Source organism: Atractosteus spatula, chromosome 1 (genome assembly GCF_055471065.1).
Source record: "Atractosteus spatula isolate fAtrSpa1 chromosome 1, fAtrSpa1.hap1, whole genome shotgun sequence".
In the NCBI taxonomy this organism is placed as follows: domain Eukaryota; kingdom Metazoa; phylum Chordata; class Actinopteri; order Semionotiformes; family Lepisosteidae; genus Atractosteus; species Atractosteus spatula.
In genome coordinates, this window is record NC_142706.1 from 18,918,996 (window position 1) to 18,941,121 (window position 22,126).

General features: G+C 35.8%; 1 protein-coding gene across 1 annotated transcript in view; it reads left to right on the forward strand.

The window, feature by feature from the left end:
* The window catches only part of pigg (phosphatidylinositol glycan anchor biosynthesis class G (EMM blood group)), a 137,168-nt gene that overhangs the window by 79,352 nt on the left and 35,690 nt on the right, over positions 1–22,126 (forward strand). Inside the window, exons 9-10 of the mRNA XM_088911559.1 lie at positions 6,558–6,964; positions 18,793–18,984. Coding sequence (XP_088767685.1) covers positions 6,558–6,964; positions 18,793–18,984 — 599 coding nt within the window. The remainder of the gene's footprint in view (positions 1–6,557; positions 6,965–18,792; positions 18,985–22,126) is intronic.

The window sequence follows — 22,126 nt, forward strand, 5'->3', positions numbered from 1 at the left end:
AAGTGGTACTCTTTGGGTAAACTGTAAAAAGACTATGAAGGATATTAATCTCAAGCATCTGCCATTGAGTGTTCCCTGTCTTGTGAACATTTGGGAAAAGTCAGCATGCCAGAAGTAAGAACTGCAGAAGATTATAAAAATTGAGCCTAATAGTTGCACTTAAAATGGCATAGGCCTTGAGTAAAAATGCACAATTTAAGAATTACCTTTTGATATTTTGTCTCTTATTCATGTAGTGATCACCCACTACCAGATAGTGTCCTTTTCAACCTTCTTTTAATTTAAGAGCACATGTGTTTGTCTCCTTTTAAGCCCATGCATAGTATAAGGTTAATTACCAAAAATGAATTTTAAATAAACCTCAAACAATGGTTTATGGGTTATTTTATCCATACCTCGGTGGAAAGGATTAATTTCCTTGCAGGAACATTCTAAAATGCTTGTTTCACTCAACACCTGCTTCAAAAATGTCATTAAGATGTATCCCCAAAATATCTTGCTTTAATTAATATCTAATATCAAGGTGTCTTTTTAGTTTTAAAGCCAAATGATTTTTTGAACATTTAATTTGTTGTTGCTTTTTTAAAATTTGTTTAAGCCAAATATAAAACAAAGCAAACAAGAAATAAATTCTACACTACTGTGTCCTGCTTTGGTGACTGAATGTTTTCAGATAAGGAAGCAACTTGTCAATGAGGAGCTCTGTTTACTGTGATAAAAAGCTCCAACAGTAGTCTAATAGAAACATAATTGTGGCCCATTTGCATAGCAGAACTGTGCAGCAGAAATGAGATGCAGTGTGATGATGCATAACAGAAGAGCTTTGCTTCTTTGGAGTCATAGAGTGAATGTGATTGTCCGTGCTCATATGTTAATCTTTTTAATGTACAGTATTTGTCACTGTGCGTATAAAGAGTTCTGTCTTCACTGAAGCTGTCTTAGAACAATAAAATTAGATTTATGTTTTTAGATTCGCTAGTTTAGTCCTGGGAAAGTTGGCCCTGGTGTGAGTGTGTGTGTCTGTGTGTGCTCTGTGATCGACTGGCATGCCATTTAGGGTTTACCTGCCTTATGCGTGTTGCTTGCCATGATAAACTTCATCCCCTTCCACAACCCTGAATTGGTTGAAATGATTAGAAAATGGATGGATGGATTTGCTAGTTTTTGTGTTATTTTGCTCCTCGCACATCCTGTTTCTATATAGCCTCTGTCTCCTTTTTTGTTTTACCATGCTGCTTAATTATTCTAATCTTAACAGCTGCATTTCAAAGTTCATTGAGAACAAATGGATGAAGGATGTTTATTTAGATTATCCTCAAAGACTTGACCTATGGGGAAGAATGCTTAATACATCATTACCCACAAGTTGATTTGCAAGAATAAGGCATCTTTCTCAGTCATGAATTTCAGTCAGATTGGTGTTTTCTCCAAAATATTCTTAAAGTCATCTAAAATAAAGAAAATAAAATGCTTATTTAATTAGAGAGTATTTAGATTTAAAAGAATATTATTCAGGGGGTAATTTCATGGTTGTTCATGCCAGAGGTTGACATTCACATACAGGTTGTTGACAAAATAATATTCCCTTCTGATAGTGAACAAATCCACTTTTTGAAAAATCAAAATGCTGATTAAGCTCTATGCTGGACCTTTTTATTTAGAACATGTCTTTTTTTCAGGAAGGTGTTAGGCATTTTTTCTTTTCTGAAGCTGCTTAATTTATTTGCATAATAGACTATAGTCTATGAGGAGTTTTGGTAAGTGACGAGGATAAGGATGATTTAAATCAATTTGTGAAGTAATTATTTCTGTTACATATGGAGCAGCCATCCAATTTGAGGACTGCTGGATATTTTTGTATTCTCAAATAACTTGAATTTAACAAATGGTGTATTTAAATAGTCAGAATCACATTGTTGATGTTCTTTAACTATTTACTTGCATATGACCTATGATCCCGTTGTGCAGTGTAGATCAGCTATAAACTGTTATGTTTTAAGTTGCAGTAAATGTTCTGTGTTAACATGTAAAATAAGTTAAAAAGCCCGAAATTCAGTCTGAAAACTGGCTCAATAAGTAGACACTCATTCAAACAGCAGGTGGACAAATATAACGGGCGATGCGGTGGCTCTGTGGCTAAGGATCTGTGCCAGTGGCTGAAAGGTTGCCGGTTCATATCCCATGGCTGGCGGAGGAAGCCTACTCCGTTGGGCCCCTGAGCAAGGCCCTTAACCCCAACTGCTCCAGGGGCGTTGCTGACCCTGCGCTCTGACCCCAAGCTTCTCTCCCTGCCTGTGTGTCTCATGGAGAGCAAGCTGGGGTATGCGAAAAGACAAATTTCTAATACAAGAAATTGTATATGGCCAATAAAGTGATTTTATCTTATAGTCCAAGTAAGTAGCTCCGGCAGCATGCTTAAGCTGCAAAGGAACACCTGAAGAAGGCTCCACAGCCGAAACCCTGCGTTTTTCTTTTCAGCATGGAATAAACCTTTACTAATTCCTTTGCAACTAAAGTCCAAATCATTTTGACTAAAATTCCCTAAGGGATGGTGCACAATTGCCCCTATGCCACTCGGGTTGTATGGATTTGATTTGACCATGGAATCCCCATTTTACAGTGCAGCAGCCTCCCTTGAATCATGGCAATAGTTCTTAGTTTGCTGTGCTGTCAGTGAAAGCTGCATCACTCCTCCAATTGATAAACTCTGATGTAGATGCCGTGGAGCTCATAATGTGGACAGTTACGGTATGGCGCTGCTGCAGAGGAATGTACTGTAAACATGAAAATCAGATTGTTTGTGTGCCTCTGAGCTGAAAATGGTTTCTATGTAATAAAACACACTCAAGAAGGTTTTCAATGCCAGACCTACCTAGAATTTAGAATTGCTTAATCAACTTTTTTTTAAGGAAATGCTTCTGTAACGATATCAAGAAAATACATTTTGGATATAAAGCAATCTTTGATAAAGCAGATTACGGAGTTCTTATTAAATCTATGTAGAATTACAGTAAGATTGTCATTTCATAAGTCGCTATTAAAAGAAATGCTCTATCTTCATTCCAGTTCATGTTTAGTAGCAATATTGCAGCACAGTTATCCATCTGCAAATATTACTTGCACATAATCAAGTGTTTTTCACCAGAAGGAAATCTGTTTTTCTTTTGCTGTGTTATATTTGGCTGAAGATTTTTCTTTTTTTAAAATTTCGTTATTGCTTTCCATCACATTCCAAGATTTTAGCTGCCTCTAAAATATTATATGGAATATTGGAGTCTCACTGCATTTTTTTAGAGGGAAAAGTTAACAGAAAATAACAAGAAGCATGAGTTTATATAAAAAAGAATCTTAATTTGTTGTTGGTTTGTAACCTTGATTGATCTCATTTTCTTTACTTTCTTTTCTTGTGAAAGAAAGGGAGGAATCATATTAAAACTGCCCTTTGAGGACCATATCCTTAAAATTCTGCACACACAGACAGGTAAAAGTGAACCTGAACCTCTAGGAAAAAAAGGTTTTTAAAAAAAGATGTTAAAGTCTTGCAAAGTATTTTGAGATTCCACCCAGTGGGCTACTTTAGGCTCAGCAATGAAACAAGTATGTAAGGATACAAAAGAAAGTTAAGAGGAACTCCATTTAGGACTGAAAATAGGAGGCACTTCGTAACCCAGCGTCACAGGTATTGGGAAAATAAAGTGGGCCACATTGTTGAAGCTGACCCCTTGAGCTGCTTTGAGAACAGCCTGGATGAGATTCTCAAATCAATAAGCTACTAACAGCTAAGTGGACAAAGTGAGCCAAATGGCTTCTCCATTTTAACAGAATGCATGCCCTAATTGTGAGACTCCCTCCTACAGTTGAAAAGTTTAAATAAATATACAATAATGTATTTGGTGTACAGTGAATAATAAAGACTTATGATCTTTGTTTCATCTTATTTAGTGTTGGATGTATTTTTTTTGTAATAAATAATTCATAAAAATAATATAATACTGTACGTTAATTTAGTCAGTCATACTAACATGGCAGTTAACTAAACCATTCTGAAGAAAAATTAATAGTATTTTGTCTTTTATTGTTAGTGTTCATTGGTGAAAGCTGATTATATCGCTTTGTTTATATAGAGCCCTAATGGAACCCAATTGCCTCTGCTATTGACTAGATCTAGCTTTAATGAAATTAAATGGAATTGCACTGCTGTTCGGTGGTTGGTTTGAAGTCCTTTGCATATTAATGTTTTCAGAATGAGAGGTTACTTATTGAAAGTAAAGGAAATGAGCCAGTATACATTTTAGTAATAGCTGTCTTCCATTTGTTTTAATTTGTTAGACTATCAGCCGGATCTCCAGGAAAGAAAGGACATGTCTGTGATTGAAGAAGACCTATTCAAAAGAAATTTGCTCCCATATGAAAAACATATTTGAATTAGCATATAAATGATGGCCTGCATTAGGATTTCATTTCTGGTCAAGGGAAAGAACTAGAGAAAAAAAAATAATTCCCTTAAACTGTAATGTTAGCAGATTTAACAGAAATATATACAAGCTTGGCATTCTAATCTCATTGGACAGACTCGGGGGAGTTCACCAGTCATGTTTACACTAACAGAAATGTGGCTACACAATTCATTTTCCTCTTGGTTAAGTTTACCCTGCGTTTGTGAATTGATTGATTGCACAGCTGCACAACATAACACAGTTAGGTGCTCAAATCGTAAATGGCTAAGTGTCAGTTTCATCCATCACACTGATGTACAGTTCTTTAGGCTAAAAGGTTCTCATGCTGAGGTAGAAATTATGGAAACACTTTGCAAAAATAGATCACTCTTGAGCTTCACTGGCAGAATACTGAGGGGTCAAAGAAAATGTTTAGAATTCTGTGATGAGGCAGAAATCCTTGTGTGTATGAGCTGGTTGTAGGACAGTCTTCAAATGAAAGGTGGGTAATTATATGCTTGGCTAAAAACTATATGTATAGTATTTCCTTTAACATACTGTATATCACCTTGAAATGGTGATACTACACATAGTGTGATATGATATACTGTATATATATAGAAATTGTAGTAGAAGATGATTAAGATAATTGGAGAGTCTTCGGACAGCCATTGTTATATCAATGACAACTGTTCAATCTGTGGTATTAAAAGAAGATAGTCATGGTTTACATTATATACTGTATTTCTCAGGGGCTAACTATTTGTGTACATGTTGCAAATTTCCCAACCAAGAAAAGATTCCTCCAAAATTCACTTTGAATAAACAGGTTTCTGTCTGTATGACTGAAAGAAAATAATATGCAGGTCAAAGTTAATTGAGAAAGTGTTTTATATACTGTAGTTGTGCTTTGATGATGATAGAGTGCTGCTCCCAGCCATGATTTCAGTGCACATTTTGTCTGTGTCCTTTCACAGGTATGCAGAAAGATATAAATAAAGTTATGCTTAAATTCGATTAAAACTTTCTCTTGCTCTTAATGATTATTTTTCTTAATTTCTCTATTCATTTTCAAATTTAAGCCTGATACTGTACATGTCCTCTGGAATTCACATCCATCCCTTACAATCCCCTTTCTCACTTTTCTGTCTCCATTTTCACACCCATTCTTCATTCTCCTTATACTCATACTCCTCCCTATCCCTCATTCTTCTGCAGTACATGCCAGAAGGAGGCTCCCCAATCAGTATTTTTTCTAATTTGTTTTTTTCAGCATGAATGTAACCTCTGGTTGTTCTGTTCTGCTTTGATTTTGTACTTTGATTTGATATCATTTTAAATAATGCTGCATTGAATTTATTTAGTGTAGTTCCTATAGGCAGGAATGTACTTCACCCATCACTAAAATGCAGCACCCACTTAGGAGATAAATACAGTAGATAGAATGACCTTGGATAGATGAGTTCTGTTCAATCTTTGAAACATGGAGGGCTATTTCTGATTAACCCTGAAGGAATTATGTATTTTGTAAAGCATTAAGTTAATAATCTTTTGCCCCTTGGCCCAAAGTAACAAGAAAAAAGAGGGAGACTCTCTCTTGTCAAGATCAGGAATCACGGTACAGTAGTTTCTTACTACAATCTCTAAGAATGTCACATACACCACATATGTGTTTATAAGGAGCCCCTCTGAGTCATTTCTCTGAAAATAGCTTCTTGTTTAATAAATTCAGGTTCCTTGTACTACTCAGACTAATCAACACTTCTCAGAGGCATGCATACTTTATTGGGTGAATGTTAATGAGACATTTTGCACTTCTGCATGCTGATGAGACAGATTGCATACTTTCATCACATGAGAGAAATCTCAATGGAAAGAATGGAAATTGCTTAATGTTTCTTTTTGCCTCCAAGCAAGGTTTCGAAGTCATACTGTCAAGTGAAGTTCATGCTTTCTTATTTATGTAGATATCATTTATAAAGTGTGGCTGACCTCTTCTTGAATACCCCTAACCTTTTCTATTATTTACTCATTTTCCATGTAGAACAGATACAAATTATTTTCAAGCTAGCACAATACCATTAAACTCCATTATTTTTTGTTTCCTTTTTCTCTCAACAGGCTCAGTCCTCTGATTCTGGCTTTTCAGAGCTCGATACACTGCTGCTGACCGGAACCCTGGGCCACGTTCTGAGTCTGGGAGCCAGCAGTTTTATAGAGGAGGAACACCAAACCTGGTATTTCCTACTCAATACCCTCTGTCTGGCAGTGTTCCAGGATGTCTGCCGAAAATATTTCAGGGAGAAAAAAAGTCACAGGGATTTAGATGAAAACTCCTACCTCCCCTCTAAAGATGACACCCCAACAGTGGATTACAGTTCAAGAACCTCTGCTTTGGCAGGCAATGAAAAGTGGCTGGCTTTGGTAACACCTTTGGCAACGTTGGTATGTTGTCGAATGCTCCGCTCATTGAACCAGACCGGGGTGCAATGGGCCCATCTTCCTGACTTAGGACACTGGCTGAACAAGTAAGTGTTAAGTAGTGTTTGGCTGTTTGATGCTTGTGGAGCTTGTGAAGAAACGTTTGCTTGTGGAAGGACTTGACTAAAAGAAGAACAAGGTTCTTCTAAAAGAAGAAATAAAATAGTGAGAGTTGTGGTTTCGGGAGTGGGGGGTGGGGTCTTCAAACCTCAGATTTAGAAATGAACAAGGGACAAGTGTGGATTGAGGTAAATATGAAAGATAAAATGCCTGTAGGTACAGAAGAATATGTTTTCGGAAACCTAGTATAGTAGATATCAGTTTTGTTAAGGGTTTAAGGAGATCATTTTTCATGAGTGTAATTAGTTTCCCTAACTTAAAATAATAGATTGTTCGTACAATTTTCATTTCTGAAAATTTGTTACTTGCAATCTAGTTGTTGTATTTTTGCTACAGTATGTAGCACTGGTTAATGGTTCGATCCAGCATTTCTTCACTGTGCATATAAAAATAGAGGATGAGAGTACTTGTGTAGACAGTCTGAATGTCAACTTTAACACTGACGAAAAATTTGTTCCCTGTTGTTTTTTTTGTTTTGAAATTTGTACAATTGACCGCTTTAAGAAAATCTAATCTTGTACGTTTATTTTTCACCATCCTTAATTGCAAAAAAAGATAGAAAATGAAAACATTATTCACACTTTATATAGTATTTTTGTTTGGATTTGTTAGACTTTAATATACAAAACATTTGGAAGAAGTATGACTGGTTTTACAGACCAAGACCAGTAATACTTGGCCAATTGAAAGCACCGGTTTGCACTTTTATGTTACAGAAAAAACTATTGTGTTGAGTCAAGCGTTTGCATTTTTTGTGTTATACAGTAAATAAGAAACATATTTGGAGCAATATATTTCTAAAAGGAGACATACCTTTGTAGGAGCAAGTCATGGGAATCTGTAAAGTAGTTTGATAAATCGAGGACACTCAGCCAGCCTGAATGAAAGATGACATCCTGAATGATCTGGACATTTTAACATAAAGTTAAAAAAACAGAACTACAAATAAATTAATTGTATACACAGTTGGATGAAGGTGCATAATAGTTTAATTTTTAATTAATGCAATTTGTTAAGTGTAAGTGTTTCATTTTGCTCAAATTTTAAGTGTAAGTAAAAAAAACAATATTTACTGATGTATCTTCATGCTTTGATATGCTTCAGTCATGCATTGATAATTTGTGATGTTAAAGCAATGTTTTGTACTGTAGACTTTGTCTTCTCTTAAAAATTCTCATCTGCTCTTATATGTGTATGCATGTCCCTAACTGCTCTAAACAAACATATGGTAAAAAGTGTGATATTACACAGCAGGTGCGCTATGGTTTTCTTGTGTGTAAGCCTAGGGACTTGTGTTGCCCGTCAGGTTTGATACAAGGATCTCCTCACCTGTTAAGTAGTTCTGGAACTTCTGATCCGAAGATCCCCTGTGCAAGCATGTCTGAGTCAATCCCATATGTTATCTAACAGATGGCAACAGTAACAAGAAGAGAAGTAAAGATTAAAAGAAACACTCAAAAAATCTTGAGACTTTCCTCATTAGCAGGGGTTTGTGTTCAGGTGTGTTAAAATAAAAAGAGAGGAAGTGTAACTAAGGAGCAAAAAGGAGGCATTTTCCTTCCATGTCTTTATGTTGATAGACAATTCCTAACAAAGGAGCTGTTAGGGTATGGATTCATTGACCTTTGGAGCACTGAGCAGAAATGTAGTTTATACACTTATAAACTTTATACAGTGGCTTCTATAGAGACCCTGTAGATTACAAAACAACACTATACAGTGTTTTTTGTTAGCTAAGAATAGCCTTTTATTTTGTGTAGAATTCTTCACTTCTCTCTCTCGTTTCCCAGTTTTTTTTAATTAATATCTTGCTCATGTGTGTTGGTAGAGTGCAATGAGTCTTAGTTTTTTTCAGGCAGTCTTTTCATAGCAGCTTCTTCTGACATAAAATAAACGTTTTGGAATGTTACATATACCGTATGTGCAGACAAACTGTACCTGCCCTTTCAAATCACAGCTTCACAGATTTGAAGTTATATTATTAACCTGACTGATGCCTTAAAGTTACAACCAGCTAAAACAATAACCCCCTTTTTCACGCCTGGCCAATATTCCGGTTTCTCTTAAAACCTCCTTGCTTGAAGCAGGAGGAATTTTTTTTTATTGCAAACACATTTTCTAAGCAGTCTCCCTCAGTCATGCTCTCCTTTTAAAGTTTTAACTAAGGACCTTTAAACAATAAATGTCCCCACCACCATGCAACAGGTCTGTGACAAAATTGAACAGTAGTTATGCATTTAAAAAAAAAGTCAGTAAGGGACTAATGTCTGGAATTAATAAAGAATACAACACCAATCGTAAAGCTAAAGCCAAAAGGTAAACAACACACGTGAAATTCTAACTCTTTTACAGAGTACAACTGCATTCCCTCTCCCTACTAATTCTCTGATTGTTGTCAAGCAAAATTCAGAAGAAGAATCCCCCAGAATAAACTCCATGGATGATAAGGAACCCCTCTTTTCCCACCCCTTCCCTTTGCTAAATCTGTGACACCAGTGCTGTTATGACCTGACACCAAAACATTGGTGCCCCTCTCTACACAATCAAACTGATAAGCATCTACAGTAAATACCCCCCCCACTCCCAAAGAAAGCTAAATAAATAGTTCATAAATATTAGTAGAAGATGAAATGCAAGGAGCAGGTGCTACTATGTAAAAGAATTGGGAAAAACATTAAGAGAGAACATCGTGTTTACAATTACTGTTAATTATATGCATGTCCTTGTAAAATGATGAAAAATTTAAACAAGATCTAAGGTGTGTAAACCGCAGGCTAATTTCCTTAGAGTTTATTTGCATCTCTACACATCTGGGTTCAAAATTGGACATATTCTTGTTCTCACATACAACACTCCTGTTCCTTCTGAACGGTACCTGAGCCCAGTATAATTAACAGTACTCGCTAAATTTGCAGACAGTGCACAGAAGAAGGAAGACTGCAAAGCAGGAAGCACTAAAAACCTCACCTTTTACACTGAACTGGATAGAGGAAGAATTTCTGAAATTGAAATTGAAAATGAACGGGCAATAAGAAGGCTCATTACAGATGACCTAATACAGCAAATATAAACTCAGTGATGTGAAATAAATTGATTTGTACATTCCTGAAACAAACAGCCTTTCTTTGAAATATAGTAATGTGAGATGATTTCAAATCTATCAGGAAACATTTTATGTTCAGGTGATTTGACACCCTGTAGAGAAAGAAAAATGGTTGCCCCATGAACAAAAAAATAATCATTGTTAGACCGCAGAGCAAAACAACCTGGCTATTGTACAAACATTAAATATCTGTCATGTCTACACAAGTTAAAGAAATGTAATGTTTTTTAGTCATGTTTTAGATGTTTGATTGAGGTCTCGAAGTTTATGCTTGTACACCTGATAAAGGCAATCTCAATCACTACTTCAGACATATCGTGGATGCCAAGAACAAGGGACGTAAGTGGAAATTAACTGAAGGCAGATTCAATATCGAGCTCTGGAGTTATTTTTTAGAGAGAGTGATTGGATTATTGAACAGAATTACCAAGACATATTTTCTAGTACTGATTAATTATGTTTTCAAGAGCAAATGTCACAAGGTAATGAGATACTACCGTATTCTGTAGATGATAAAAGAGATTTGAGCAGCTGACTCTTTCACTGTTGCGTATTATTCAAAAAGGATTGAAGTAAACTTAACACAGTGACAAATCCAGCCATATTCTTGTACTACATTGTTGCATAACCTGTACAACATTGCTGTGTAATCTGGTGCCTCTTACAAAAAGAGCAAAAGGAAAAATGAAAGAAAACTGGATATACTGTATAATTTTTTTTTAATCTGAGCTGCATAATTGAATATTTATTAATGAAAACTACATTTGGCAATGTAGTGTAATATAGAAGCATAAGTATGTGCAGGTGGTCATTGACCCAAACTGACTGATGTATGAATGTGTGGATATACGCAGCTTAAGCCAAAACTATTGCACACCATCTGCAATTTTGAATGCAGTTAGAGAAAATAAAATGAAAAGGCAGTTACAATCTCATATTTAAAAGTGTTCCAGACAAGCTTTTTAAGCAAAAAGGCATTGACCATGATGAAACATTTCCAGCTGTAAATCCAGTTGTTAGGTGCCTAGAGTGCCAGAAGCATCATCTGGGGAAAGAAAAGACACTTGTGTATCCCTTTTCATTTTTTTCTTTCCTGTGGGTGGGGTGGGAAGTAAAATTCTGTTGCACTTCTGCCTTTGAAGAACACTTTATCGTCAGATTAGCAGTAGATATTTGGTTTTACGTCAGAAGACTGGAGCAGCCAAATGAGATAGAATAACCCCTTGTTTTGTGAGCATCCATGCTAGCATGAAAGGCATGGAGAATTACATTTTTGGAACTGATTTTGAATTTTGGATTTTGGATGAATTTTAGTATAAGATTGAAGGAATAACACTATGTCTCAAAAGGAATATTCAGGTACAGGAACTTCTTCATCAGGAATCAAGGGTCTTATACAATATAGGCAGTGTCAGAATTCACAATTTAAATGACATAATGTTAGGAGTATGCTACAGACCACTAAATTCAGGTATTAATGATGATTCATCACTGTATAATGGAATTAATGATGGGAGATTTCAACTTGACAGCCAAAACGTTGTATTTTCTTTCTTCTCTTTTCAGCATGAAAGTAAAGTTTGCTTTCTTATCCAGTTTCTTAGACACCATACAAGAAGGAATGCCAGTATTGATCTAGCATTTTCAAACAGACAAGACAAAGTGAGGAAAACAGATGAGGGAACTGTGATCATATCTTTTTGAAGTGCACTTTCAAACTGTAAAGGCAGAGCCCAGATCACAGGTATATAATTTCAGGAAAGCAGACTATGAGAGATGGACAGTTTAAGTGAAGCAGAATGGGACAGTGTGGGTATGGAATTGATAGAGAATGAAGGGTAACAGTTTAAAGAGAATCTTAATGAACAGAATCTCATCCCAAAAGTGGACAGATTCATCCCAAAAGTGAGAAAATTAAAGGCTAAACAGCAGTTGTACAAATAGTTTAATAAATCAAGAAAATTACAAGAAGAAAGCACGTAAAAAATATTTTTAAAACAACAGAATCCAGGTAAAGAAAAGGAATATAATGAACTGCAAGCACTTGTAATATGATTACTTTATAAGGGACATTAGGCCACTATTTAAGACAAATTCAATAATTAAATTAATTTTAATTACAATCCACAATATTTAATATATTTACAGAAACATTTATCCAGTGTCACATGGAAAAAATAGTAAGGTTGATATCGTATCTTTCCAGTATAATTGGAAGCTTCTAGATAGTGAAAAGGCAATATACTAAGTGAATATTTCCCTGAGGAGGTTACCAGGGATGAAATCAACAATTTGCCCCAGGCAAGAGAGTCTGTATAGTCTTAGCATAGAAGAGAGAGATGTATTACATCTATTGGAAGCATTTAAGAAAATCAAATATCCTCTGCTTGATGGTTTGCTGCCAATACTACTTAAGGAAACAAAACTCTCCCAGCTAAGTATTCAAACTTTTGTATTCTACTGTATACAGTATATCAGAAGCTACACTTACAGGCTACCTCAGTATAAGCATCACACTGCAGCAGTGAGATATGACTGAGTTGCAGGCAGCTTAAGGCTTTTCTGAATACTAGCTTAGAAGAATCTTAGAAGATTGTCTACTAAAATAGATTTTTTTTAACTGCAGTAAATTTGCTCCAAAAAGTGCTATACAAAAGTGTTTTTACTGACTTTCAAACTGTGCATATGGCATAAAAAGAGTTTTTCTTTCAGTCACATGTATCCTAAATAATCCTAAATATAGAGTGATATTTCTGAAGTGAAAACATGTATTTCACAGGTTATCATTAGGATTGTCAAGATACAGCAAGGAGAAATGGGTTGGAGTAGTATATTTAGGAGTGTAATGTAGTGCTGGAATGTTATCCAGCATTTTCATATTTCCTCCTACTGTATACACCTTTCCCTAATGTACAGCTTGTGCAATTCCTGTAATGAGCTCTGGGTATTATACTTCCCAGTGCATCGTAAAGTGAGTGAGCAAGCCCCTTTGTAACACACTGATTACTTCCTCAGATGAGGTGCCTCTTTTTAGCATGCCTGTCTTGTCTCCTGTGAGTCCAATACAAGGAAGGGGAGGAGAGTGGAGTCTGACATCCCCGGTGAAAGAAAAAAGGAAACTTAAGTGAAAGTGGTTCAAAAGAAAGACCAAATGCAAATTAAGAAATTGCACACACAAGTTTCCCTCTTTGTGCAGGCAAGTGCGTAATTAATCATTTCTTGTCATGCTCATATTCTTTTTCATCTCAGCTCATACGCAACTGCAATATTGAACGAGAATGCATGGAGACCAAATGCACCCTAAAGATGTTCAAGCATGTCTGTTCTCAGAGAAGGAAAATGAAATGGTGTTTGTGACTCTTCCGCAGCTCAATTTTGAAATTACTTTCCGTCAAAGCTCAGGCTTGGGTATTTGGTATTTATGATAATAGAAAATATAGCATTAATATTTTGATTAACTTGAAATCTACAATCAGACAATTCTAGTCCCAGGTGATACTGTATCTCACATAAGTTGTATCACTATGCTGTAGTGTCACTATAAGTAAATGAAATTTTACTACTGCAAATTTTTTTTCTTAACATACAAACCTACCTATTCCACAAACTAGTAAAGCCTTACAAGATATCCTAAATTAGATGCAGTTTAGTGGTTTAAATGAAAGCTAGCTTAAAACAAAATAATAATAATTGCCATTATTTGCGATGAAAAGTTTGTTATTGTGATACTACAAAAAGGACTTTTTAACCAAGTGAAAGTACAGTATGTAGAGTATATTCTTTATGATATCACGATGTGGGTGATTATTAGTACAACAGAACTGATTTGTATTTATTTAGATTCGTGGTAGTAATCCTCTTCTGACCATTAATCTACTTTTTTGTTCCATTAATTTTTAATCTTGCACTTTAAAAGAAAGTTCCCAGTTCAGTATTTTTTCAAGGACTAGAATTATGCAATAGTGAGATAAATACAGTAGATTTATCCTTAATTAAGCCTTTGATTGCTACCCATATAAAAGTTCAATTTCATGTCACACAACGCTTTATCAGTTACAATCTTAATGAATGGCATGCTGAGCTCATAGTGACATGGGTATTGTCTCCACATTGTGTACCACAGGAGAAAGAGCTCAAGAGACAAAAATATAGTTCATTCTAGAATATATTTTAAACCCCTTTCATTTTGTTCTCTTCGGAAGAATAATCACCCATATGACAATGCTTATTAGCACACGAAAAAACTGTCGTTTAATTTGAGATTTGTTTTTTGACAAATATTTTCGGGGTTTTTTTAATCTTGCTGTGCCCTCTTTTTTTGTTTTTTTTTCCCCTAAAAAAATTCTTACCAAGGTGTAGGGTTTTATTATTTCAAATGAAGAGTTGGAGTATTTGTACGGGATTGAAGTTATTAAAAAAAGTCATTGAAATAAATATTGGAATAAAAATATTGGAAAAATCCAGGAAACAGTGATTATAGCCACAAGTGACAAGTGGATATAGGGTAGCAGCCTTATTAATGGGGAAAACAAGTTTCAAATGATATTTCTTTTTCATGGCAACAGTTATATTTTCCCTTCTAATTTCAAAATAAAATAAGGAGTAAATCTAAAAAAAACAAAATGAGCAGCAGTTGAAGGAAATCAACCTTCACCCTAGTGTATGTAGTGAAGAAATGTCTCCTCTTTTATGAATGACAAGGATGGCAAACCATAACTTACAAAATCGAAGAAAGAGGCTGTGATTTAGGTGGCTAATTTACATTTTCTCCTAATATATTAACAGTTCCATTTCCAATCCAGGTGGGTGCTGCGCATTGGTAGTGGTGGAGGGGAGTCCCTATTACCTTTAAAACGCTTTGAGTGTAGTGTCCGGAAAAGCACTATATAAGTGTAAGCAATTAATAAATTAAATTAATATAAAAAAACATCAGCACCATTAAGTATAATGGACTGGGAGAATTAGTGAAGATAGGCAACATAATCATTGGGGCAAATAAAATAAGCCAAAACGTCCTTTGCAAACAAAGAGTTCTAAAGAAAGTAAAATGCATTAAAGACGGTGGATGCCTGTGTGACCCCAGGTGTAACGGTTACAGACTAAGGAAATCTTTCATCCCTGCCGCAATATCACTCTCAATGTAAATTAACTCTCTTATCTCCTGAACCACTGCTGTACTGTAATCTTTGGTGGTGATGTCTGTCTTTGTTGCATTGTTGTACTGGACTCTGCTATGAAACAAATTGACCTACGGGATCATAATAAAGCTCGAATTGAAAATGTACAAAACACAGATTTTGAAAGAGGAAGCAAGCAAGAGCATAAAAACGGAAGGAACACACTGTTGGTAAAACTGATACTGCCATCTTTTTTTTTTCTTGGCAATAGTTTATAAAGCTTTATGCAGCGTGTGGGGCACCTGGTGGTTTTAGGATGGCCATAGAATCAGCTTGCAAAAAAATAACTGCCAAGGCTGGGAGTTAGGACTTCTAGTTTTCCTGCAGCTGATATGAAGAGCTATGTGAATGAACATTATGCAGCCAGCTTTCACGCAGAGGCTATTTGTTATATATACAGTAAGTGCACTCCAAAAGTACTGGGGCAGAAAATTCTTTTGCTGGTAAAAAAATAAAAAGTTACTTTTACTTAACAGTCAAGCAAATATGCTCAAATGTGTGTAATACCTAAGGGCCTCTGCAACGTACTGCCAACATTTCAATGCTTTGTGGTGCTGGATTCTGTGACTCCATTCAACAAAATACCTCACTTAAATGACATAATTGTTTTCAATAGTTTAATTAAAGATTATATGAACCCATTAAAAGTAGTGTTTTACAGGTCTTGAAATTCTGGCATGGAAAGTCCAGCAGGAGCTTGTCTTCAGACTTGTTATGTCTGCAAAGGATGCTCAGTCCAACCATAGAAACACAATGCCTTCTACACAGGTAGATTTTGTCTGGAATTAATTAAAATTTAAACTAATGAATTAAAATTCAGTCATTTCATATGGGTGGGGCACCCCACTCAAAAACTGATCCAAAAAGGATGTCCCATGTTTATGATCTGTTGAATGTACATTAAAGATGCTTTAACCCAGCCTCCTGCTGTGGCCATTCTAGATTTCAGCCAGCTTTTCATCCTCTACACAGGCACCTCAGAAACTGTTAGAAGTGCTGTATTAGCTAAATTCCGTCACAATGAAAAGAAAGTGGTTGCATATGTGATTCCTGTTTTGTTCTACAGGCTTCTGTCAGACGTTTTCGGCATTGCCTCAGTAGCTGCACCTTCACAATTTTAACTGACCATAAACCACTCGCTGGTTTGGGGAACATTTCTCTCAGCAGTAATTGACCTAGACGCAGGGGAATATGGGCTTTAGAATTTGATCCCTTTCAGTGGATTGTGCAGCATTACAAAGGTGCTTGTAATGTATATCCTATGCTAACTTTCCTTCAAGGAAACTTTCAGCTTCATGTTCTCTACTGTTTCTGTTTGCACTACCACACATTCTTATGTAACGGCCCAGACAATATCATGGACATTTCTACTTTCTCTGTCAATACAGTTTTGGTGAGCTTCAGTCCATTCGTGGGGATATTTATTAAACAGCAATGAACACACACTGTCATTCAGGTAGTAGTGAAGTGGAAGCCGAGTAGTTGTCTCTTACTATATTGGAAGCATAAGGATATTACTCCTCTGAGAAAATTGAGCTTTGTCCTACAATTACTTTTATTACATAAAATGAAGACTGTTGCTAAATATGAGGTTCCATTAAATTATTGTAGTGTTTTGATGGTCTGAATTTACTGAAATAATTAGAATTGGGATAGTAAACTATGGGGACCTTCTGGCTGCTAGTAACCCATCAATCAGAACAAATGGTGATAAAAAATAACAATTTTTTAATAAAGTGTACAAAATCAACCAATGTAAGAGTTAATACATATATACTGACTCCTAAAATTTAAATTGCAGTATATTTAAATACTCCCCTTTTCACTGTTCAAAAAATACAGTTCAACCCTGTTTGGGGAACTTTTAAAACTGCCAATGTGATGTACTCTAACAATGTAACAAGTAATAGGTTTATTCCATGCTGAAAAGAGAAGAAAGAAAACACAATGTTTCAGTTTTGGAGCCTTCTTCAGGTCTGAGAAAGACAGGGCAGTAAGCAAAGGTAATGTAGCATTGGAGAACAAAAGCTGGGAAAGAGGAGGAGTGGGAGGCGGGAGCAGGGGACAGACAGAGTGGCCAATCAGGTAGTGTGAAGTCGGGATAGGTGAAATGAAACCTACAATGAATACATTTCTAACAATGTAGTTACAAATGTAAGAGAAAACACTATACTGTATGAATGCCGTAAGTTCTGTTGTTGAGAAATAAACAACATTCCTAACTTTCATCTGCAATTCTAGGCCAATCATACAGATTCCTTGAATCAACATCTCCAATAATAGTTCTCTCTCTTAGGACTAATTTGCTGTGTGCTTAATGTGCTTGAGTGCCTTCTTGCCATGCCCCATGCAAACTGAAAAACAGCTAAAGATTACTGCACAATTACTGCTGATTAAAAGCCCTAGGCAGCTTTATAATGATTCATTTCATTGCAAAGATGAGTTCTATTCACTAAGCAGTTCTAATAGATGTAATTGGTACAATTATCGGTATTCAAAAACAAAGGAAAGCTCTCACTAGGTTTCTTAAGGTGTATGTACTGAGGAAAAAAAATAAGGACAAACAGGAATCGAAATACCTTTATCCAGTGGCAATACGAACGTACTTCAGCCATACACTACTTTAGAATCTCTCATTGGTAATACAGTATAAGTATTAATTTATTGTCAGTGAGGAGATCATTACCTTCTATATGGTTAAAATCCCTGTATATTTTTTATGACATCGAAGCAAACTTACATCATGGGAATAATATGGGATAGACTATTATGTTTTCTGCAAATAAGGTGTTTTAGGAGTGTTTAGCATTGCTGCCTTACGGAGCAGGGGTCCTGGGTTCAATTTCAGACCTGGGATCCTATTTCCAATGAGTATGTATATTCTCCCTGTGTTTGCCTTGGTTTCCTCAAGGTGCTCCAGTTTCCTCCCACAGTCCAAAGTTATACCGGCAAGTTAACAGGCTTCTGGAAGAACTGACCCTGGTGTGAGTGTGTGTGTTTGTGTGTGAGTTTGTGTCTGTGTCTGCCCTGAGATGGACTGACATCCAGTCCAGGCTTTATCCTGCTTTGTGCCCATAGGTTGCCAGGATAGGCTCCTGCTCCCTGGTGACCCAGAATTGAATGAAGCAGTTAGATAGTACAGTAGATTGATGGATGAATGGTTGGATGAAGTCCTCTTTTAATGGGAGAGCAATTCACAGTTGACTTCACCATTGCCCTTATCCCATGTTGCTTTTGCTTTTGTTGATCTTTATATAAATAGTTTGTGTTAAAAAAAGTATTGGGGGCACAGAAGAATAGCTGAAACATTAAAAACATTAAGCATACACACTTCAGAATCACACTGTGCAAGGCCCACTGAGGTGGTCGTGCAAAGTATGGGTGTTAAAATCCCAACCATAAAGCTACTGGGGGAAATCTCATTATTTTGACTGCAATTTTAGTTGTTAATTAAGTGTTTAATTCTTCTTTGCAGCTCTGAGCACATCGTTGAGCTCTCACTCCTGGCAGCTGCCTCCCTGGTCCTGATATTCCTCCTTGTACAGCGAAGGTGCTCTCTGGTCTCAAAAATAGCTCTTGGGTTGGGACTGCTGGGAGTCTACAGTTACCGGGCTGCAGTTGGAAATGTGCTGTTCCCATGGCAACAAGATGGCAGAGACATTTCCAAGTAAGTTCATAAACAACAAAAGGCAGAACGTGGAATTGTTTTGATTTTATATGTTAAATGGTACTTTTGTATATTTGTTTTATATTATTGCAAAAACAGGAAAGGCAGTTGCCTGACATGTTTTGTCAAGTGCAGAATTAAAATCAATGGTGGCAAAGCTTTTTTACGAATCATGTGCATATTAAAGCATAGAAGAAAACTCAGACTGACCTACACCCACTCCCTTTAGAGTTTTATTGCATTTATATTTAAACAAATCATCCAATTCAGATGTTAACAAGATAATTGTGATTGTTTTAGACAGAATGATAATGGCAGTTGCCTAGTTTTAAATCAGAACCTATATTTTAAAGGTTTTCTTTTTTTTTTCCACTAGTGTGGTTTCATAAGTTGGTTTCACAATTGACACAGTGTTGTTTCCTTTAAAATATGTTGCTTATGTAGCCAGGTTTCAGCCTTAAACAAGATGTCGTAGCTGCGAAGAGCTGTGGGTCAGTATAGCAGTTTCTCATATGTTCCCAATAATCTGTGCTTGACCAATGTACTGAGAGTCTGAAATGTTGTTCTGCCTACAACATTTTATTACTATACGTAGCTGTAGCAGTGGTTTATTACATGCTTCAGTTCCACTGCTACAGTGTTATAAAATATATTATCAAATGTGAGCTGGCTCCACTGCGAAATGCCTTTTTTTGTCCCTTTATTCGTATGATGATTTTTTTTTTTATTTTCAGACCAGGTTGGTTTCAGACAGCTAAGGTTCTTCTTACCTTAAATCTTTTTTTTAACTTTGTACTCAGTACATATTTTTCTTTTTTTTTTTACCCGTCCTTCAATTCTCTGCAATTTTGAATCAAATGTTGTCAGCGGATTCGGATTACTGCTGCTTATGAAAATGACAGAAAATGAACTTGACTTCCTGTAAATGTGTACTTTGGATTCATTATCACTTTTTCACAATGCTTGTCCAGTGGGAAGACTAATGCAGTGATCATACTGCAGTCGCACAGATAGCTGGTAAACTAGGGTTTCCTACTGTATGTAGCTGTATGCTGGGGAGAGACTAACTATCCTGGACTCTTTAGCCTTCTGCTTCAAGCATTGCTCCATGATGGGATTATTTGATAGGAAGATTCATTTTCCATTACACTTCAAAGAAACATTATAGATAAAGAAAATAATTAAGGTTACTGATGTAATAATTGCTTGCAGAAGAAGTAAAACCAAACAAACCAGAAGAGTTTCAAAAGAAAACAATATGAATTAAAAATGCTAAATGAAAACTTACATGAAAGTACTGAGAAACACACCAAAACAGCATATTATAAATCGAAAACATTGACATAAATACATTGTAATAAAAAAGGAGAAAGTGTGGTTTCTGCTTTTTAACAAGAATCTCTGGTGCAATTAAATCTTAATGTGACTGGGTAAAACCCAGAACGCAGGCAATAACTGAACAGACTTTAGATTTTCTTGAGCTGGTCTATTTTTATAAATTTCTGTACTGTTTATTTTTTTAAAAAGTAACAAAACTTCTAGGGGAAAGGAATCGACACAGTGTTCACTAAATATAACAGAGTTTGAAGAATTTTGCCACAGGATTTAAATAAGTGCCCCCGAAACAATTTCACTTTTGACTGTAAACTTCGTCTTTTTCAAAAATATCCTCTTCCAGCTACTGTATGTGTTTTGTATTTTGTATTTATAGTTGACATTTTTACTACCAGCATGCAAAACCCTTCTGTTATCTATATTAAATATCACCTGCCAGCTGTTTGCCCAGATGCCCAGATTATCAAAATCTTTCTGAATTTCATTTTCTGTCTCTGCAGTGTTTGCAAATCATGCTAAATCGGTATGATCTTTAAACGTGACTAGTTTACTAGCTTTCATTTACTTTTGAATTTCAGAAAAGTTTGTAATGTTTACAGTTCACATATTTGATTACCTAAATCAGAATCACAGTGTGTAGGGATGCAAGAAGTCACAGAGCTAACTGATTACTGTTTACTGTTTACTTGTACATTGTATATTGTTTGTATATACATTGTTTGTATTTACTGTTTGTTTGTATATTGTCTTGATGCACTGTCTGCACTTTGTGTTTTTGCGCTTGTTTTAACAATCGAGAGACTTTCTGTAAGTAAGAATTCCATTGTAACAGTACATGTACCGGTTACATATGGCAATAAAGTTGCTTTGAGCAAAGTTGCTTTGTTCAGCTTTGAAAAATTTACACCTGGGGACACAGTGGTATCTCCAAGATGGGAGTAGTGTAATTCTGCAGTGGAGGGGGTGTGCCCTCCATGATGTTCTTGGCCTTCTTTAGAACCCTCTGTTTGTAGAGGGCTTTTTGTTTTCTTTGCTTCAAGATCTTTGCTGTTTATCTTCATTATTTTTTCCAACCAATTACCAGTAACAGTAACAGTACCAATGCTGTCAAACCAACAAGTAAGGAAGTATTTAAAAACACTTTTAAAAAGTCTCAGAATAGTTCACATGACATTTTAAAACAGTTGCTAGGCTATGTATTTTATATGCATTTACTGTATAATGTATAAAACGCAGTAGGTTACATTTTCAATGATCAATTATGATATTTCGACCAAGAAAAAAGGATAAAGTGAAGGTGCAGTTTCATTAACATCTAATGCAACACAAGTGCCACCTATCGATCTTCTTTGCGCAGTGAAAGGCAGAATTTGGTATGCCGGAACAAACTGTAGCTTTACCGCAGTTTTCCTGCGGTAAAAACCCAAGTTTTTATGTTTTTTCCAGGTGACTGCATCTGTATTTTATATGACGTTATATAGTTATTGGAGATCTGAATACAGATTTGTAAGCCATTTGAAAAGATAAGTGTCTCCATGAGGTTTGAACCTAATATTTTAAAACAACGGAGTATGTTATATACTGTTATATTACCGTTTTATTACTGTATACAGTACTCCCCCTGACAATTTCAAGTCATTAACATTTGACGGGCTCCTCAAGTACCACTGATTGGAGGAATGGAGGCATCTTTGAATGGGGATACTGCAAGCTTACAATTGCCAGCTCCAAGTTCCAATAGTGTTACAGGGTGCACTAAAGATTCATCTGCCAATTCAAACCCCATCAACACCAGCAATGCTTAACA